Source organism: Marmota monax, unplaced genomic scaffold, assembly GCF_021218885.2.
Source record: "Marmota monax isolate L192 unplaced genomic scaffold, Marmota_monax_Labrador192_F-V1.1 WCK01_AAM20220418_F8-fsc00087, whole genome shotgun sequence".
NCBI lineage: Eukaryota > Metazoa > Chordata > Mammalia > Rodentia > Sciuridae > Marmota > Marmota monax.
Genome location: NW_026693476.1, coordinates 4,144,103 through 4,163,540, shown reverse-complemented (window position 1 = coordinate 4,163,540; position 19,438 = coordinate 4,144,103). Strand labels below are relative to the sequence as shown.

The 19,438-nt window shown below is 43.6% G+C and overlaps 1 protein-coding gene across 2 annotated transcripts in view; it reads right to left on the bottom strand.

Annotated features, from left to right (window-relative positions):
- Ngf (nerve growth factor) overlaps positions 1-19,438 on the bottom strand; it is a 49,057-nt gene that overhangs the window by 12,807 nt on the left and 16,812 nt on the right. The window contains exons 1-2 of one of the 2 annotated variants that reach the window (XM_046458315.2): positions 4,472-4,522; positions 2,900-2,946 (exon numbers count right to left, since the gene is read on the bottom strand). The exons of the other annotated variant lie outside the window; for it this stretch is intronic. Of the exons in view, the coding sequence (XP_046314271.1) occupies positions 2,900-2,946; positions 4,472-4,501 (77 nt within the window). The 5' untranslated portion in view covers positions 4,502-4,522. Of the gene's footprint in view, positions 1-2,899; positions 2,947-4,471; positions 4,523-19,438 lie in introns of those variants that run through there. 2 annotated transcript variants of the gene reach the window in all.

Genomic DNA, 19,438 nt, shown 5'->3' with positions numbered 1-19,438 from the left:
AATTCTTATAACTATGTTGTGTAATTATACAACTATTAGAGCTGTAATGGACCCCTAGTGGCTGCTTTTCCTGACCAAGGCTCTAAGACTTAGAGCTGGCTGCATCTCAGCCTAAACACTTATCAGCTGTGTCACCATTACCTGTGTGACTTAACCCCTCTGCGCCTCAGCCTCTCCTCTCAAAAATCTGAATAATTATACTATCCACACTGGTTTATGGAGAGGCTTAAACAGAAGAAGCATTTAGCCCAGTGCCCAGCACCTAGTTAGCACTACATAAATGTTAGCTATTCTTATTAATATTATTAAAGACGTTCAGCCAAAATCAGGCAGTGAGTTACTGGCAGAGGTGGGTACAGAAGGGAAAGTGATGTCTCCTGTCCACCCCATGCCTCATCTGGCTCCCTCCAGCAGGAAGGAATCAGGACTTCGTGACTGGAATGACTGATCACACACATGCTCGGTGGGACTCAGCAACGGCAGACCGCTCAGTCTGCAGCTGCAGGACCATTATCTGCAATCATTTGCCAACAAAGATGCTGAGTAACAAACTGAAGCACTTGCTTTTGAGATGATCTGTTTTCTCAGCCACGTCGCCGTCAGGAGGAGGAAATCTGCTCCAGCTACGGCTGTGGTTTGCTCAGCTCCGTGATCTTTAGCTACCGCTCTGCCATGCCAGTCATGGTAATGTTAATGGCATTTTCGCTTGGGATAATTGCTGCCTCCCAGGGAAAGTGAGCCACAAGGAGAATAAGACATGGAAGGTATCCTCATGGTCAAATGGATGCTTGAGACAAATTTAGGCTCCTCCTAGATTATTAACTTCCTGAGGTGTGTGTGTGTATATTATATATATATATATATATATATATATATATATATATATATTTTTTTTTTTTTTAAACATGGGGCTGTCCTAGAGTAGGCATTTCATGAATATTGATTGAACAGAATTGAAAACACTTCATGCAGTGGTGCCAGTTTATTCAACCACTGTAAATCATTATATCATACTGAGATATGACGAGAGGTTCCAATCCACATACCTGGATAACACCCTTTACTTTGGTGCCGTGGGGTTGTATTTAAGCAGAAAAATGCCACATTGGTGGGCTGACAGGTGTGCTGTTAGAAATCAAGATGGCAGACCCTCCTTCTGCCTTCTTTACAAGCACTAAAAAGTGCACACAGGTGTCGTGCCAAACCAACCCCACCTTATTCCAGTGTGCTTATTTGTCTTGCGCAGAATTATTTGGAGAAGGCTGTGCTCCAACTCAGTTGCTGGTTACGTTGCACAATCCACTGGGATGGCAATCACCTCATTGTTTAGTTACAAGCCACAAGAAGATAAAAAAAGAAAGAAAAAGAAACACAGCGCACACATACAGAATGAGGGTGGAGACTGCACAATGATAATGAAAACCATTTGTTAGTGTTTCTCTCCTTTCCTTGTGCATCAGTCGAGGTCCTGGCACCAGGCCCCTGTCTATGAAGGGATCTTCACCTTAAAGGCCTTCAAGGGACTTGTTCTGTCATTTCTGGTCTAAAGAGTGTCATCCATTGTCCCTAGGAATGTGGGCAATCGACTGCCCAGCTCCCTCTGAGCCCAGTCACTGTGTCAGGCTCCAGGTCTCATCTTTGGCTGTAGGGACACTGACCCATCTGTGGGATTGTGTGATGGCCAGAGTTATTGCTATTGTTATTAATATTATTTTGTGTGTTGGGGATTGAACCCAGAACCTTGTGCATGCTAGGTGAGCACTGTTGTTCAATAGAACAACACCCTCAGCCCTTTTAATTTTAATCTTGAGATAGGGTCTTGCTAAGGCAGGCCTTGAACTTGCTATTCTCCTGCCTCAGCTTCCTGAGTCACTGGGTGTACCGGCATGTGCCACCATGTCCAGCTGGCCTCAGTTATTTGTAAGCGCTGCCTCACCCAGAGTTTTGGGTTACTTTGTATAATAAAGCCCTTGCTTTCTCCCTGCACCATGTCCACCCACCTGTGTCCAGGACTTTCATCCCTGCTTTCTTTTGAACTGTTGCTACTTTTCCTTCTTCCATAGAACTGATTTTCATATTCCCCAAATATAGATTAAAACCTTTTGAGGATTGAAAAGCAAACCCAAATGAAAATAAAAATAAAATAAGCAAACCCCCAGAACTTTACAACCAGTAGAATATCCATCAAAGCATGTTTGTTTTGCTTGCGTTGTCCCCAAGAGAGGAAGCATCTCAAAAGGCATGTGCACTGGTAATGGGCAGAGCACACTGCCAAACATTCCCTGCACTTGTGTCCACCAAGCCCTGAGACCTGTGTGCTTCTCCTCTCTCTCTTCCCACTTCTCAGAGCTCCACAGCATTTATACATTTAGATCCAAAGAGCATGGCACCAATATCTCCAACAATCACCACCATCTCCTCCAAAAAATTAAGGAAACTTTTGGAGCCACCGAGGTTTGACCAGTGTCCCCCACCCCTGCCTCCTCTTCAGCCATCAGTAAAATCACCAGAGGCAGAAGAGAGCCAAGCTGGATGTCATTTAGTGTCTTCTAGAGTAGTTCAATGAATTGTTATTTACGTCCATATAAATCCCAACTGAGTGGTGGATAGAGCTAGGTGTAGACACATTTTCACGATTTCCTATATATTCTATCATATTATTTTCCAGCCTCATTCTGGAAGGTGTTTTTTTCCCTTCCTTTCTCTTAAAATTTTTCTTTTGTCAATATTGTATTTTTAATGGAAATACACAATATTGACAATGACACGTTTCAGTTTAGCCCTTGATAATTCTTAGAATTATCTCAAAAGATTAATATCCATAACTGTCACAAGAATATTTATAATATAGACATGTGCGCACACACATAAATTAAAAAGCAAATAAAGAATTGTGTACCTTGGCCCTCCAAAGTGAGGTAGGCTCTTCCATTTGTCTGATGCAATCTATGAAATATAAGTACATGATTTTTTTGCAGATCATTTTGAGTTTTTCCATTTCTTCATATAGGAAGATAAGTAGACTTTGTGCTTAGGGCTTTGCAGAGAGGGAAAACTCTCCTTAACCACTTCCTTTAGCCTTCAGAATGTCCAGTCCCATGGCAGTGATGGGCTCACATTTGTCAGAGGGGAAGTCCCAGAGAGTTAAACACTAGGCCCTGAGTACGGCTCTCTCATGGCCCTCCTACCCCAGAGGGAGAAGTGGCCAGCCAGCTGTCCCAGGAGGAGGCCTGGTCAACTTGCTTCTTTCTGCCGCTTGTTCAGACTGAGTAGGGCACTTCTGACTTCTGGGCTACTAGGGTAAGTATACAAAAACTGAGTTTGAGTTTGAGTTTTTGGAAAGAAAGCACAGGGATGAGATAGAAGTCTCCAGAAGAGTTCCCTTAGACCTATGACTTAATTGATAAGGATAGAATTGCTGCTATTTTAGGTGTAAAATTAAAGGTAATACAATGTGATGTGTTAAAATATGCTCAGTGTTTCACTAGCATAAACTGTGGGCTAGAAGGTTAAAAACAACTACTACCACTAATAATTCAAAAAACATGTGCCAGACACTATACTAAGGGCTTTCTATATATTGTCTTTTAAGATGCTTGTTAAAAATCTTCTGAGGTGAGTATTACCTCCATTTTACAGAAATATGAGTTTACATGGCCTAGTGGATAGTGCATGACGGACAGGAACTCAGATCTCCAGCTGCGATCCACTCCTTCCCTACTCGAAGGTTCACATGTCTAACCAGTTCAAAGGAGTAACAGTTTTGCCTTTTGGGTTTTTGAACTGAGTATCAACTTTTGCTTCTATGATATTGATAAAATATAGGTGGGATTCTGCATATTTCTATTCTTGAATTTACCTAGTTGCTTTAAAAATTTTCAACGGCAGATTTTCTAGTCTTATAAAATACCTTTGACTGCTCCACTTATCTGTCATGAGTCTTTCCTTGTTTATAATCTCAAGGGAGCCCAGACACCATATTTCCTGCTTATTGAAATACTCCACCCACCTAGAAATAGTTTTGGGAGGACCCACTTTTCTGATAGAAATGTAGTCATAGATGGCAGAGGCTTAGAAATACTAAGCCCTAATCGTAACCCTAGTGCTTACATTAGCCAATAAAGTTGCTCTTTAGTGGGCAATTTATAAAGATTAGAATGTGGCTATTCCATTTACTCTTGTACATTTTCTGGATAAAATTCTATTTCTGAGATCGTGAAGAGAAACCACAAGAGCAAGTCAGGAGCTACTCACTCTGGCCTAGGGTTATAACTCTCTATTGGTTGGCTTTTTGGGTGTGAAGACCAAGTCAGAGGCAGATGGAGCCAAGTGTAGTCTGTTAATATTTCCATTCATGGACATGCAATAGCAAACCATCTCATACATTTACAGGAAAGCATCAAATATAATATCTTTGTTGAACTTAATCAGAACCAGAGTAGAATTCCAGGCGACAAGAATAGAAACTTACCCTAATGATTTCATTTTTAGTCCAAAACATACAGTGTTTTCTCTGCTTGCTCTGTTTGTCGCTTTCTAAAACAAGAAAATGCCAAGCAATGACTTGGGTTTGAGGGGGCGACTGGAAAGCAAAAACACTGAACAGAAATGCAAAGAGATGGGAGTGGTGGAGGGACATTCGGCAGTGGGTTCGATTTGTGAATCGTTAACTTGACTTCCCCACGTCTGCACGAATTAATCAGGATTTAATTGTCCAGGCTTCATGCTCTCAGCTGAGAGTGCATCATATATAGAAGTAAATCACAAGGTGAAGAAGGAGGTTTCTAAAGGCAGACATACGGCTTTCATTGCTCACAGGTGAAATGCCCTTGTCCTAAAAGAACAGAATCACTCAGTGAAAAACATACAGGCCACCTAGCCAGAATAGAAGATATCTCCTTCTGCTACACTGTATTGAACTGAGCAGTTGCTTTAATAGTGGGAATCATGTAGCTGCATCCACAGCAGACTGGTGATTTTCACTGCAAGTGCTGGGGTAAAAATCTGGAAGTTCCTCTTGCCCACCAGTCTGTTGCTTCTAGAAACTCTTTAAAAAGTTCAGGCCAATGTCTTGTTTTAGATTCTCAAGAACAGTGAGTATAAAGGTGAAAATCAAAAAAAGGGCTCCATACCAGTGAGCAATGACTGTCACCTGCAGGGTAATAGTGACATGTTGGCAGACACATCAGAAGGGCACACACTGGCTATTAATTATGCCACTTGGCCCAGTCCCCACCTGGCACCATGAGGGATCTGACTAATATTGGCACTGATGTTGGCCATGGTCCTGGTGCTGGATCTGCTGATTCCAATTCGGGGCCAGGCTGGGGCTAAGCCCAGGTCAGGGACATAGGCAGAAATACCTATCTCATTTCCCATCAGTTGGAAGCTTGATGAATGTTGTGGCAGGAATGGGTGAGTCCTGATCAGAGGAATCAGAACAACCCAATGCCTTCAGGCACTGGGAGAAACTAATGAGCTGAGATTTGCCCTATCCTTAGGAAACCTGTTGTCATCAAAGAGGAACACTGAGAAAGGAGGAGGAGGGGGATGGAGTTACAGTAAGAAGGAACTGAGAGAGCAGGAGAACAGGAGGAAGAAGCAAGGGCAGCAGATGAGAGGAGAGACAGAGGAAAACAATAGAGGGGAGTGAGAAAAATGCCAAGGGGGGGGGGGGGAGAAAGGGACCCACAGACAAGGGACAGTAGCAGCAGGAGGGAAGGCAGCCCAAGAGAGAAGCCCGAGACACGGAGAAATGGGAGAAGGAGACAGACTGAATAAACGATTTTGAAGATGACTTCAACCCCAGCTTTGGGGAGAGGAAGAAATCCCTGCACAAATTACAAACAGGCCCACAGTCCTCTGCCAGGACCGGTAAGACATGCCTCTTGGATTTCCCTAGAGAAAAAGCCCAAGCAGTAGGTAATCATAGTCACTCAAAATAAGTAACAACTCCACCAAAGGACCCAGATTTCATTGAACCAGCTTCTGGTAAGGTTACAAGACAATCCTGATGATGTTTCAATTAGTGATCTATTTGAATATGGTTTCTGTTCGAGAAATTCCAAATCCGCACCCAAACCCAATGATAACATTGCCTTGGCAGAACGATCGAGTGATTTCATCACATAAGTGAGGACAAGGCCACAATCCAGGCACACAGCATCTCCAATGCAAAAGTCCTTCATCTCATCGCAGGGCCGCCAGGCTGGGCGTGCCAGACTGGCCCTTCAAATAAATGAGATCCTATGACCTCACCATTATCAGATTCGGAGAAAATGCTTTGGAAAGAAATCATGAGTGGAAAGGACAAAGGACAACATCAGGGGAATTGGGGTTTCCCATTGATGCTTGGATCCAGCTGGAGTTAGTTACTGTGTAAACTTTGTTTAATCAAATCCACTGTCATTAATAAAACCCCAAACCAAATCCAAACACAGATAGATGATGGTGTACTTGGATTTCACATTGCCTTTGCATCATTGCTTCACCAGGTGCCATCCATAAATCTGGGATGCAGCCTTCTGGAGCTGGGGCTGCAGAGAGGCCGTCTCAGGGATGTGCTTCCACTGTTCCTCGGTGCCACTGCCATTGCCATTTCCCTGTAGGGGGCTGCTCTGTCGGTCAGTGCATGGGCTGAGGGAACCACAGCCTCAGCCCAAGCCCCCAGTCCTTCTCTCCCCCAGTGTGGAGAGTGCTAATGATGAACCAAGAAGGTGAGGCATCTGGAAACCACCTCATAACAAAAAATGGCTATAGGTAGGGATGTTAGGCATTCAGGAAAGCTTCCACAGGGCGAGGGAGAAGAGCTGCCCTTCACCACTGCAGGACACACCACAGGGATGAATGAGAAGAAATGGAGGAGGGGCAGGTGCTACCTCCACTGAATAGAGACATTCAGCAACAGAAGTGGGCTGCCAGTGGTGGCAGCATTCCCCACTGTGAACAGTGCTCAATTTAGGATGTAATGGTTCTTGTTACAGGAGCTTTAAACATGTCACTTCAATTATAAGCAATCAGAAAAAAAAAAAAAAACACTTTTTAGAAAGGGAAGGAGGGAGGAAGGCAGGAAAGAGGAAATGAAATAAGGAGGACAGGAAAGAAGAGAAATAAAGAATGAATAACGATTTAAAGAGTGCAAGTGATTCCACGTGGCAATCACCAAATGAGTGTGTGAGGTGGAGACTTGAATATGCAAATATGTGTGCATACAACATAGTTTTATGTCAGAGTTGATTTTCACTGAACTTTCATTCTGGGTGATACTGATGTTAAAGATTTGTATTTTTTTTAAAAGCAATATGGTTTTTTTTGGAAGCTAGCCACTCCATCCAGTGCTTAATGGAAGGAAGAGTGAGTAACCTGTTCCCATCGTGGAGGGAAAAGGAGTTGGTTGGACGTATGGAGAGGCTCTATGGAGAGGACCAATGTGTTCCTTCCTAAAGGGTTTTCAAGGTACCTTTGGTTCCACTTCACAGACCTCTCCTGCACTGACTTTGGAACGACAGAAGAGAGTCCTGTTGGCAGGGAGGGCAGATACCTGGCCCGTAACAGAACAGTGCAGAGAAGGCTTCTGGGTGTACTGAAGCAATCAGGTATCCTGCAGCCACCTACCCTTTGCACCCTAAGGAGTCCTATTATTTATTTATTTAGGTACTAGGGATTGAACCCAAGTGTCCTTAACCATTTACATTTTTCATTTTGAGACGGGGTTTCACTAAGTTAAGTGACTTAAGGCCTAGATAAGTTGCTAAGGCTGGCCTTGAACTTGTGATCCCCCTGCCTCATCCTCCTGAGCCACTGGGCTTACAGGAGTGTGCCACCATGCCCAGAGAGACCCTTATATTATGTGAACTAGAGTTACTCCTCTACACTGGGTAACTGCTTATTTAAGAAGGCAAGTCTTGATAATATAATAAAATGAATTTTAGATAGATACTTACATTAAAACAGATACGGGGAGAAAAGATTGGAAGAAAATACAATAATAGTTGAATTAAAGGATTATGAGTGATTGTTTTAGCCCTTTTACTTTCCTGTATTTGGTAATGACTTACAAATTCTTCTATAACAAAATAATGTACTTTGCAATAATTTGACAATACTATATTTAATACTGTAGACATATTCACAGTTTGTACCTATTAATTACATTTTTTGAGATTCTGTCCTGAAGAAGATGATCCTGACATGGGAAAAGCTATACTTATGGATCCCCCACTCCACTAAATGTTGTATAATTGCAAAATCAGAAGGCAAGTGTTCATCAATAAGGGGATAGTTAATTGATTAAGGGATAAGGCATTATCCCTTAATAAGGGATTAGTTAATTGATAGTTAATTGTTGACTGAGGCTGTTCTGTTCTCCAAAACTCACATAAGGTTTGGATATAATGTCAGTTCCTGAAATCTTTTTCCAGAACTTCTTTGCAGTCATTACATACGAAAACCGAAATGACAATAGGGATAAAGGGCAATGCTTGTGATCTAGTGCAAGATGGGGGTGGGGTCAGGTGAGGGGAGAATGTGTGTGGAATCACCATAGTCAAGGGAAATCATGTGTGTGGGAACAAGGCCTGGAAGTAAATTCATAAATGAAAACAGTTGTTTTGAGTGTTAGAACTTTGGGTGATCCCCTTCCTCTTTCCCTCATTCTCCAAATGGCTTGTAATGTTGTTATAATGCCTTTATAATGAAAATAAGATTCATAAGCCTTTCCATATGTCTTCTCTGTAAATCCCTGAGGTCCAGGACTACACCAGATATGTTTTCAGGTTAGCCTCCTCCCCATGGTGCCTAAACTGGGCTGTTTCATTTTTCAAAGGCTCATGCAGTACAGCTGAGGAAGTGACCAGGTCTATTTGATGGCTGAGGATGGGTGCTGGTGCAGGGCTCCATCAACCCCGCCGGGAGTAGCCTCTTTGTCTAGTCATTACAATCTTATGTTGAACACAGAATGAGAAAACTGATGAACGGTCAGTTTCATATGTGGAGATGTGTGGATGCATTCATCTGTATTTGGAAGTTCTTGGGCATGAAGGGGAGGGTTGAGGTCTCAGATTCTCTTTTATCTATTGTTGACTGAGGCTGTTCTGTTCTCCAAAGCTCACATAAGGTTTGGATATAATGTCAGTTCATGATTATCTGTGCTATAGAAGGAAAAAATTAGAAAGAAACCACCAAGCCATTTGTAGTGCATATAATTTGGTTATGTTTGTCTCAGACATTGGGAAAGGGGGCAGAGGAGGAGGGGAAGAGTAGCAGGAGGAGGCAGGGAACTAGAGATATTTAATACATGCCTGCTACTTGCTTGGCATAATACGAGGAGTTTTTCAGGGTATGGCCCTCTTCTGCTGGTGCCCACATGTGGGTAGGTATTCCTCTTCTTGTGTCTATAGGGAAAGTAAGATTCTGAGAGGGTAGGTTACTTCTTTTAAGCTATACAGGCTAGAAAGAGAACAGTATGTAGTGCCAAAGCACAATAAACATTGCTTTTCATTCTCTGAGCACCTACTAACTAATGGTCCATAAATGAAAAATTCAGTTAGCATCAGTCTAGAACTGATGTTAGTTAGCCACCAGGAATTCTTTTAGTTTCAGTGGTTCTCCACCAGGGGAAGTTTCCTGCCACCTAACCCCTACATCCGGCAATATCTGGAGACATTTTTTAGTGTTATCTGGAGACATTTTTTGGTGTTATCTATGGGTAGGAGGGATGCTATTAGCATCTAGTGAGTAGAAGCTGAGGATACTGCAAACAGACTATGAGGCCTAGAGCACCTCCCATCACGATAAACATCTGGCCAAAACATCACTAGCACAAAGACTGAGAAACTCTGACACATCATTGTAGAACCCAACACAACCCATCTTCACAAAATTCACTTCCTCACTCACTTATGAAATAAGTTTCTGCGGCTCTGGAGAATTCTCAGATACTTAAAGCATCAGAGGTGCTATCTATTTACTGATCATACAACTAGGAACCACTCAGCATATGTAAATCAAATAGATATGCAGAAAATCTGGATGACAATGCCAAGTTTAAATCTGAAATTTATGAAGGGAGTTTACAGTGAAATTGCCAGCAAGAAATTAACAACTCCCCAAGTGTTACCAATTGTGGCTAACCCTAGTCTGTATTAAATTCTACAATGAATAGCTAAACATTCACTTGATTCCCAGGATGCTCATATGTAAAATCAAGAGACTTGGCTGTTCTCCGATTACAAGGTCAAATCACTAAGTTTTAAGTTGTAACACTTAAGCTGTGGCCATAAGCAGAGAGTAAATTGCTTTCCTTCGCTGTGGCTTGTCACTGGGAGAGGCTGTGTGCATGAAATTAGCTACTTATGTGGCATTGAGACAACTCCTAGAAAACTGGAACTAATGAATTATTAATTATTACATACTTTTGTGGCTCACCATAATTTTGTAGGCATAAGATTGTACCAATATTTGAGAAAGATTATTAAATTGCAAAACTAAAAAGGAATCAAGGAATCACCTAGTTGAGTCTTTAATGAATCAACCAGTACACATTAGATGAATTATTATGTGTCCAATCCCACGCTAGGTACTATAGATGATACTAGACAATTATGAGGCACAAGTCTTATCTTTAGTAACACATAATATGGTGTTACTAAAGTAACACTATAGTAACACATAATATTTTTAAGACAAATGCACAGAAAATATTACTGAACAATATGGGTTGTAAATTACTTTATACAGACTGTCAGTAATGAAGGGGTCTAGAGAGGCCTTCCTCCCATAAAAATGCTGATATTTACATACGTGTTTATCTCCTCCATTACGTTGATACTACCAGCATGCCGCAATCTAGACACTTTCTTCTTTGTATTTGCCTCCTTGTCTAGGCAGAGCCTGACCTACAGAAGCCAGCTAACAAATGTCCACTTTCTAAGAGAATGAATGATCTCTCTAGGAAGCGGGCCTCGGTCTTGGCCTTGAAGTCACTGGAATGTTCAAAGCAGTGCTTCCCACCCTTGGGATGTAAAAAGAGGTTTGGTGAAACAAAGGTTCCATGGTTAAGCACATTTGGGAACTACTGGGTTAGAAACAGCTTTCTGTACTCAGCTTTCCACATGCCAGTAGGCACTGGGGCGCTCTTAGAAGATACTTGAGGTCAAATTTATTTCACCATGGAAACAGTATGAACTGGAAATGTGGCAACATATTATGTGAATCCATATACCAAGAAATTCATTTTTGAGAATAGTCTAAACCATCCAAGGAACATGGTTTCTTGAATTGACCAGTGCTTTGAAAACAAGTGTAACTGTTGTGAGATTGTGATTTGGAGATTTTCCAGAGAGGGGGACAAGTTCTGTCCCTGTAAGTCAGTCCCTGTGTGGAGGAAAGATCCAGATATGCTTTACGTCTCACTTAAGTAGCTTTTGGAAGTGGCCTCTTTGCAGCTCTGGTGTGGAGAGTCCTGCTTTGGTCTGTGGTAATGGTTTGAGCTTTGGACACACTTTTTTAAAAATCTGGATGAATCTTTTCTTACTATTCCCAAAGGGCTTACACTTTTATTCTTTAGATTTCTGGTGCCTTGAACAGCTTGATTGGGTTTGATGAGTTCTCAGCAGACTGCTGGCCTCAGACCCCTGGGTGATCTGAGACAGCTGCTGTTTGCTTTTCTGCAAATCTGTACTTGCTTTGATTTAGTGGGGTTTCCTGGCATCATTTCCAAAGATAAGAATTGTTTATCAGCACCAACCCACTAAAAAGGTAAAAGCGAATATACCCATCATATTAAGTTTCTTTACCTTAATAAAGCTGTTTCTTTCTTTGGTTTTCTATGTCTTTTAAATGTACAATTGTTTTACTTTTTCAGATCAACTTTTGAAACGAGTCTTCCAGTGGCCAAAGGATTTTTCTTAAAAGACAGAGTGGTCTAAAAATAACGGATGGTGACCTGGGGAGCTGAGTCACGTTCTATTGCCATCAGGAGAAAGTATAAGTAGACAATGACACATTTTGTGACTTATTTCTGCTTTAAACGTGTGAGCCCGAGGAAATAGCCGAAGGCAGGGCTGAATCCACTCTTGCAAGTACCTTTGATTTTAAGATAAATCTGTAAATGCTTCCTAGTACGCCATGTCATGTTCTAGCCCCTCTTCCAGCCCTGAAGTTTGTACAGCTTGGGCTGCACCTGGATTCCTTCTAGAGAAGCAGGCTGGTGGAAAGACCTCAGTGTGGCACAGCCTCCCTTGACCGGGGTCTGGGGTGTGTCTCCAGGACGGCATGATGGAAAGACCCCAGTCCATTACTCAAACCAATGGACGTGATTCCAAAGTCAAGGAACAAGGTTGTTGTCTGGGTCTGTAGAAGTGTAGCAGAATCAGACAGGAGCAAAAAATTTGGTGTGTCTGAGTCACTGTGGTTTGTCTACAGGGTTCTGTGGCAGACGGATGGCATAAACCTCCCCTCCAGGACAGACCGGTGACCTTAGTGGCTGCGATCTGATGAACCCTTTGGTTACAGTTGCTTCTACGGCTTTCCCCACAGCTTGGCTCTGCACACTCAGGCCTGGCAAAAGGTCGCCGCGAACGGCCCTGACTATGACTGCACCTCCCTGTTTTTCTCCATCACACAAAGCTCTGTGTTGTTTTCTTCCAAGGGTTGCCGCCTAAGTTCTCATGAAACACTGGGGCTCTCTCAGGAAAATGAACAAATCCTTGGGGCACAGGGCTTCTGGCTGATAATATGAACTTGACTGAACTCGAAAATGTGTGGCTAGTGCTTGGAAATCATTCAGTTTAATTCAGTACACGCATAAGGAGCACCTGTGCCATGCAGGGGCCCCATGCTCAGAACTGCAGGGATGATAGAGGTGAAAAAGAGCGTCCTAGCAAGAGCAGCAGACGAACACCCACGAGACCCAACAATCGAGGAATGACGGAATGACCATGCATTGTTGTGGGGCACCATGGCACACACCTGTAATCCCAGTGGCTCAGGAGACTGAGGCAGGAGGATCATAAATTCAAAGCCAGCTTCAGCAATGTAATGAGTCCCTGAGCAACTTAGTGAGACCCTGTCTCAAAATGAAAAATTAAAAGGGCTGGAGATGTGGTTCAGTGTTTAAGTGCCCCTGAAATTAATCCCTGATACAAAAAAAAAAAAAGTGCATCATGGAGTTGCTCTTTTAGCACCTACAAGACAAGGCATCGTTCTGGAGTCTGAGGATACAGTTATGAATAGAATGGGAAAGTTCTCGACAAAACGAAAAAGCAACCAACAAAATACCAATTGCTGATAAGTGATGGAGAAAACAAAGCATGGTAAACAAGTTGGAATTATACACCGGGAAAGGCTAGTTTGGTCAGGGAAGGACTTTGTGATGAGGTGATGGCCGGTGAGAAATAACCGAAGTGTGGGAGAGAGGTATGCAGAAATGTGGAAGAACATTCTAGGCAGAGAAGGGCCAGTGTAAAGTCCCTGAGGCAGGAGCATACGTGTCTGAAGACAGCAAACCATCTCTGTGGCTGGAGAGTTTGGGCTGATTCTGAAGGAAACAGGAAGCCATGAGGTTTTGAGCAGGAAGGTGACATAACTCGTTATAGCCGAGCACGCCCAATGGGGACCCAGGGTGGAAACCAGAAGATGGGTGAGGAAGCTCCTGCAGTCATCTGAGGGAGAGGGGGCAGTGGTCTGAGCTGTGGTGGCAATGTGGGGTAGGTGAGAGGACACTGTAAAAGGGATATGTGGAAGGAAAGAAGCCAATAGGATCTTCCTTGTGGACTGTGCTGTGGAGCAGTGAGGGAAAGGGATAATTAAGGAGAATCCAAAGTTTTTGACATCCCGCTAGGTGGAGGTGCCATTTATTGAGATGGAGAACACTGGGGTGGAGCAGATTTGAAGGGCAAGGATCAGGAATTTAGGTTGGGATGAGCTAAAGTGGAGACACCTATATACTAAACCCAATATACAGGTGGAGAGTTTGAGGAGGGAGTTGATAGAGAAATCTATAGTTAAGGCAGAGGTCAAGGGCTATAAACATAAGTTTGAGAACTATTTAGCTTAGGGATTTGTAAGAAGTAAGAAGCCTGAGTAAGAAGCCTAAAAAATTAGCTCACTGAGATTTATTATATACAATTTCTGGTCTTCATTCTTCTAGAGATGAAATTAAACAAGCTTGCCCTCTCTGAGAACCCCTCATGCCCTGCCGTGCCTTCCCTGATTAATCTCTGAAAGCTTCTTGAAGGCAGAGACTCTATCCCTATATTGATGAGCATGCACCTTGCACATCAAACCACTTTCAAGTACCTATTACATGCCTGGGGCTGGGCTACATGCTGTGTGACATTATGAAGCAGGCTAAGGACCAATGGGGAGTCAATATCATTATCAACCAATTGAGTCCATCTGTCAGAGGGAAAAGAGACAGGCGAGTGGTCAGGGTCTTGGAGACTAGTCTTGGCTTTGCTGCCCTGTGATGTTGGGTAAGTCACCTATCAAAAGATGAGGATTGATTATTTCTAAGGTCTCTGTCAATCTTAAATTCTTGCTATGATGTATCAAGCATCACCTGGAGGGTAGCTGAGAAAAGTCCAAAGAGTCAATAGATGCTGGAGGATTTGAGCTGGACTCTGGATATTTATTCGTTTTGCACTCAGGTCTATCTCAGGTTAATTCAGAAAGTAATTGTTTTCTGTTCGTTTGTCTCCTTATTATTTTTTTGCAATTATTGATGTCATCTTTGAAAGAAAATATAAATGAAAATGTGTGTGTGTGTGTGTGTGTGTGTGTGTGTGTGTGTGTATGGAGAGAAAGAGGGAGAGGAGGAGAGAGAGAGAGAACACTAGACTAATGACAGCTGAAATTTGTCCAATTTCTCATTGTCAGGTACTGTGGTAAATACTTTATATGGATTATCTCTTTTAATGCTCATAATAGCCCAATGAGTAGAGTTGTTGAGTATTTTACACAGAGAAGAAACTGAAGCTATGTATTGATTTGCTTAGGTAAATCTCAAAAATCAACCAATCAACAAAGTCTAACTTAATATTACCTAATTTTAACATGGAAAAATCTCAAAAGAAACTCAGCATAATTTAAACTTTTAAAATATAGAGCAATTGAGTTTATTAACTACCTAGCATTTTAAGATAAACTTTTCTTAAGTATACAGCATATTTAAAGAAATATTTCCACATAAACTCAGGATTTGTTTATGACAAGTTGAATGCCATTTGGAAATTGAGTGAAAATTCCTCAAACAGGTATGCTCAATTCCACATATACCATCTTGTTTTTTATTTCAATCTCATCTAGTCAGATATAACTAATGTTAACATTTAGAGCACATCCTTCCAGAATTATCTATCATATTCAAATCTGTATATAGTAACTCCCCCCTTATCCATTGGGGATATATTCTAAGGCCCCTTAGTGAATGCCTGAAGCTATGGATAATATTGAACTCTATATATATACTGTGTTTTTCCTGTGCATGTATACATATGACCAAGTTGATAAATTAGACACAGTAAAAGGTTAACAACAATAAATGATAATAAAATAGCATAATTATAACAATCTACTATAATAAAATTTATGTGAATATGGTCTTTTCTTCACTCTCAAATTATCTTATTGTACTCACCCTTCTTGTGTTGATGTGAGATGATACAAAGCATGCGTGATGGGACAAAGTGAGGTGAATGATAATGGTATTGTGACATGCCACACAAGGGGTGCTTGAACACAAGCACAGTGATACCTCAACAGCTGATCTGATAACTGATTTGGCTACTAAGTGCTTAACAGTGGGGTAGGGTATACAACATGGATACGCTGGACAAAGGGATCATTCATGTTCTGAAGGGCTGGAATGGGATGTTGCCATATTTCACCAAGTTACTCAGATGGAATGCAATTTAAAACTGACAAAAGTGTTAATTTCTGGAATTTTCCATTTAATATTTTCAGATCATGGTTGACCTCAGGCAGAACCATGGAAAATAAAGCTGTGGATAGGGGTTGAATAATATATTTTACTGCTTTAGCTATCTAAACATGAGCCTGGTCCCTCACAGTATATGGTTGGAGAAGAGAAGACCTTTCTCTTGCCCAGTTGGTAAAAATACAGTTGTGCAGGGCAGTAAGGAGATGGAGTCATGGCTCTTGTAATTTTCCAATATGATGGTGTTTGCAGAGTTACCATCTGTTTGCAGGGCAGCTCTGAGTGCTGTTGCATCTGATTTCAGTAAGCTGGGAGAGCAGTTCCATCCTCCAGCGCATAAGCAGGCGGGCACATCTGCTCTGTGTCCAGGCTCCGAAGCCAAGGGAAAGTTGGTCTGGTGGAGTCTGTGGTCCAACTCAACAACAGAAGACAGTAGTTGCTATTGGATCCTTTCCAATCCCTATTGAGGTCAGGTTTTGACCCGGAGGCTTTCAGAGCATAGAAGCCAGGCTGGTATTGTTCTTTATCATTAGTTGTGTTTGTCTCAATTAGGAAGAAAAAAAAAATCTACGAAGTCTGGATTCAGAATTCTCCAATCTGGAATTCCTCCCACACATGGAAAACAAGACTCAGTGGAGGAAACAATGCCACTGTGTTTGTCACCCACGTATTTTGGGATCTGACCACAGAGAATAATTTGCTCTTTATCGGAGCGCTCTTCACCTGGGGTTGATAAGGAGTTACCACAGAGCTGCAGTCAGGGGACCACAGTCAGGTGACTACGTGGCAGCAAAGTAAACACTTGGGTGCTCTCTATGTGACTATAAATGCACCCCTGCCTCCGCGGGAGTCCCGTGTTTACTGTAAGGCTTGGGTAATTATCAGCAATAAGACATTTTATTAAACAATATTTAGACAATGAGCATAATAACATAAACAAGTTAATTATTTCTACGTTAATAAGGAAAACATCCTTTCATCTTCAGACCACAGAGTAACTAACAGCCCGGTGCTGACCCTAGGTGACGCTGTTAAGTGGGTAACGCGGATCTTTACTGTTCCCTCCCCACAGGATGCCCCTCTCTTGAACCCCAACATAAACTCCAGTCTCATTCTCTCTGGAGCCCCCTCCCATGGACTGCATGGGCTTCCAGGGTTGGGGCTGCAGCCAGGCCCCGTGGAGGCTTTGTGTGAATTAGAAGAGATCTTTCCATCAGGCAGATGCAGCTGTTTGCCATGCACAAGGTTTGGTGGGCAGAGACTCCTCTCATCCCCTCTAGACGCCCTAGAGGACACAGCCTGCACTAGTGTACTACCTCTCTGCCCCCAGTCCCTCTGCAGAGGACTGGACACTGCTTTTCTTCCAAACTGTCTTGTCAGCTCCCAGTGACTGGGCCAGGACCTTTGACCTTGTCAGAAGGGTCAGGGGATTCTCTTGGGCCCCAAGGCAGTACCAGGAAAGGCAGCAGCATGTGAGCTGGGCCACAGGCCATTAGTATGTCACAACAGAGAAAGGGATCCAGGGAGGGGGTGGGGCTTCTCTTCAGGGCACCTGGGCCCTTCTCTTCAAGTCCACCTGCCTCTGTCTGTCCACTGAGTCAACTCCTTTCCCAGTATATTCTGGGATCTCTCCTTCCTTGTCTCCTCTGCACTCAGGACCTTCAAATTATCCCCCCTTTTGTGTCGCACCTCCCCAAACCACCCTGGCAGCCTACCTGCTGGCCCTGCTCACCCAACAGTGCTCCCTCTGCTCACTCCTGCCTACGCTCCATTTCAGACGTGCAGCTTCACGATCTGAGGAGAGGGTCGGAGACTCGGTGTCTGCAGCTGGGAGGGCTGCTCTCCCACTGCATTCAGAGCTACTGCTGGGTCAGGGAGGAGAGGCCTCCTGGAGACTCACCGCCACCTCAAGTGGTGGCGACTCTAGGTCAAGAGAGCAAATGGCTGCATCTTTGTAGTGCAGGGGGTGCCTTCTCCAGCACAGGCTGAGAGAGCAAAGCCAGATGTTCACAGGGAAGAGAACCCCGTCCATCCTGGATGCCCCGCTTATTTTCCCATCTGGACCCCTGGCCGCCCTTCCCTTCTAGATGCTCCACTTCTCAGTCCTGTCTGCCTCAGCACACCCTGCCCCATCCCACAGCCATTGTTGGTTTCCCTCTATATTCTGTGTACCACACATGGACACCAAAGCCATGCACACATACATTTACATACATACATATGGACACATAGGTGGGCGCATGTATACTTGTGCACATGTACATACACGCACCCACACATATACACAGTATACACACATATCCCCTAGAAACAAGGGGGTTGCCACCATGAACCCTCCACCCCTGGAATGTTCTCCACGCTTGCTAATTGACCGTCTTCACGAGAACTCAAAACTTGCTTTTTCTTTCAGCAAATCTCTTCAGAGAACTAGGTGGGTAGTGAGGTGTAAGGGTGGTGGAATTCACTGCTTTACAACTTGACCACACCACGCCTACTGGGAACTCCAACCCTTTCCCTCCCGGAGCCTCGTGTGTCTAGAGATACACTGTGTAAAACACAGTGCCATCTCCTACCCCTGTGCCCTTGCCTGGGCTCTGGCCCTGGTTCTGTGCTCCCAGCAGCCTGTGTTATATTAGGGAGGAACAATGTCAGTCTAGCGGCCTGAGCCAGGCCCCGAATTCCTGAGGGGTCAAAGTCGTATTCGAGATCTGCCTGGCCAAGTGTCTCATACAGTGCTGGGCAGGCGTGGGTGGTTGATAAATATCATTAGATGGCAAAGGGGTGACGAAGACCACAAGAACAGGCTCTTTCTTAGCGGGTTGGTATTAACTTGTTGGGATGTCCTGGATCCCAGGAGGAGCCAGATGGCCCAGGGTCTGTAATAAACAGCCCAAGGCCCAAGTCACATGTTGGGGGGTGCTTGGTAGTTTCTGCAGGAGGGAGACCAGGCATTTGGCTTAAAGGGCACTGTTTGTGCTGCCCACTGCCAGGAAGCAGGTGGAATATATGAAGCCTGTGGAGCTGGTAAAAATGACTCTCCAAAGTTGGAGTTGGGGGAAGCCTCAATTTGTGGCATCCGTTGCTTTCTGTGGTACGAATATGCCCACGATGGCCAATTTCAAGTTACCACATGACCTCGGAGTGCAGGGCTAGGAAGAGAAGTTCACGGTGGAGCAGGTGTGGGTCCCTGTGAGCTGGCTCCAGCACACCACAGTTAAACATTGCCTGGACCAGGAAGGAGGACGTCCCCCTGTCTTTGGAGCATCTGTCCTCTTTCTCCTCCTGCCTACCTTTCAGATCTCCAATGAATCATGCCTTCCTCTAGGAAGTCTGCTGCCTGCTCCCGGGTCACACCATCAACCAGCCTGTGGATTCTCCTTCCCAGCACTTAGAACCACTCCCCGACCCCCACCTGGATTACCAATCAATCACAGATTGCCCTCCTAACTGGCCTGTAAGCCCCATGAGAAGCACAGCAACTACATACGGGTTTTGTCCACC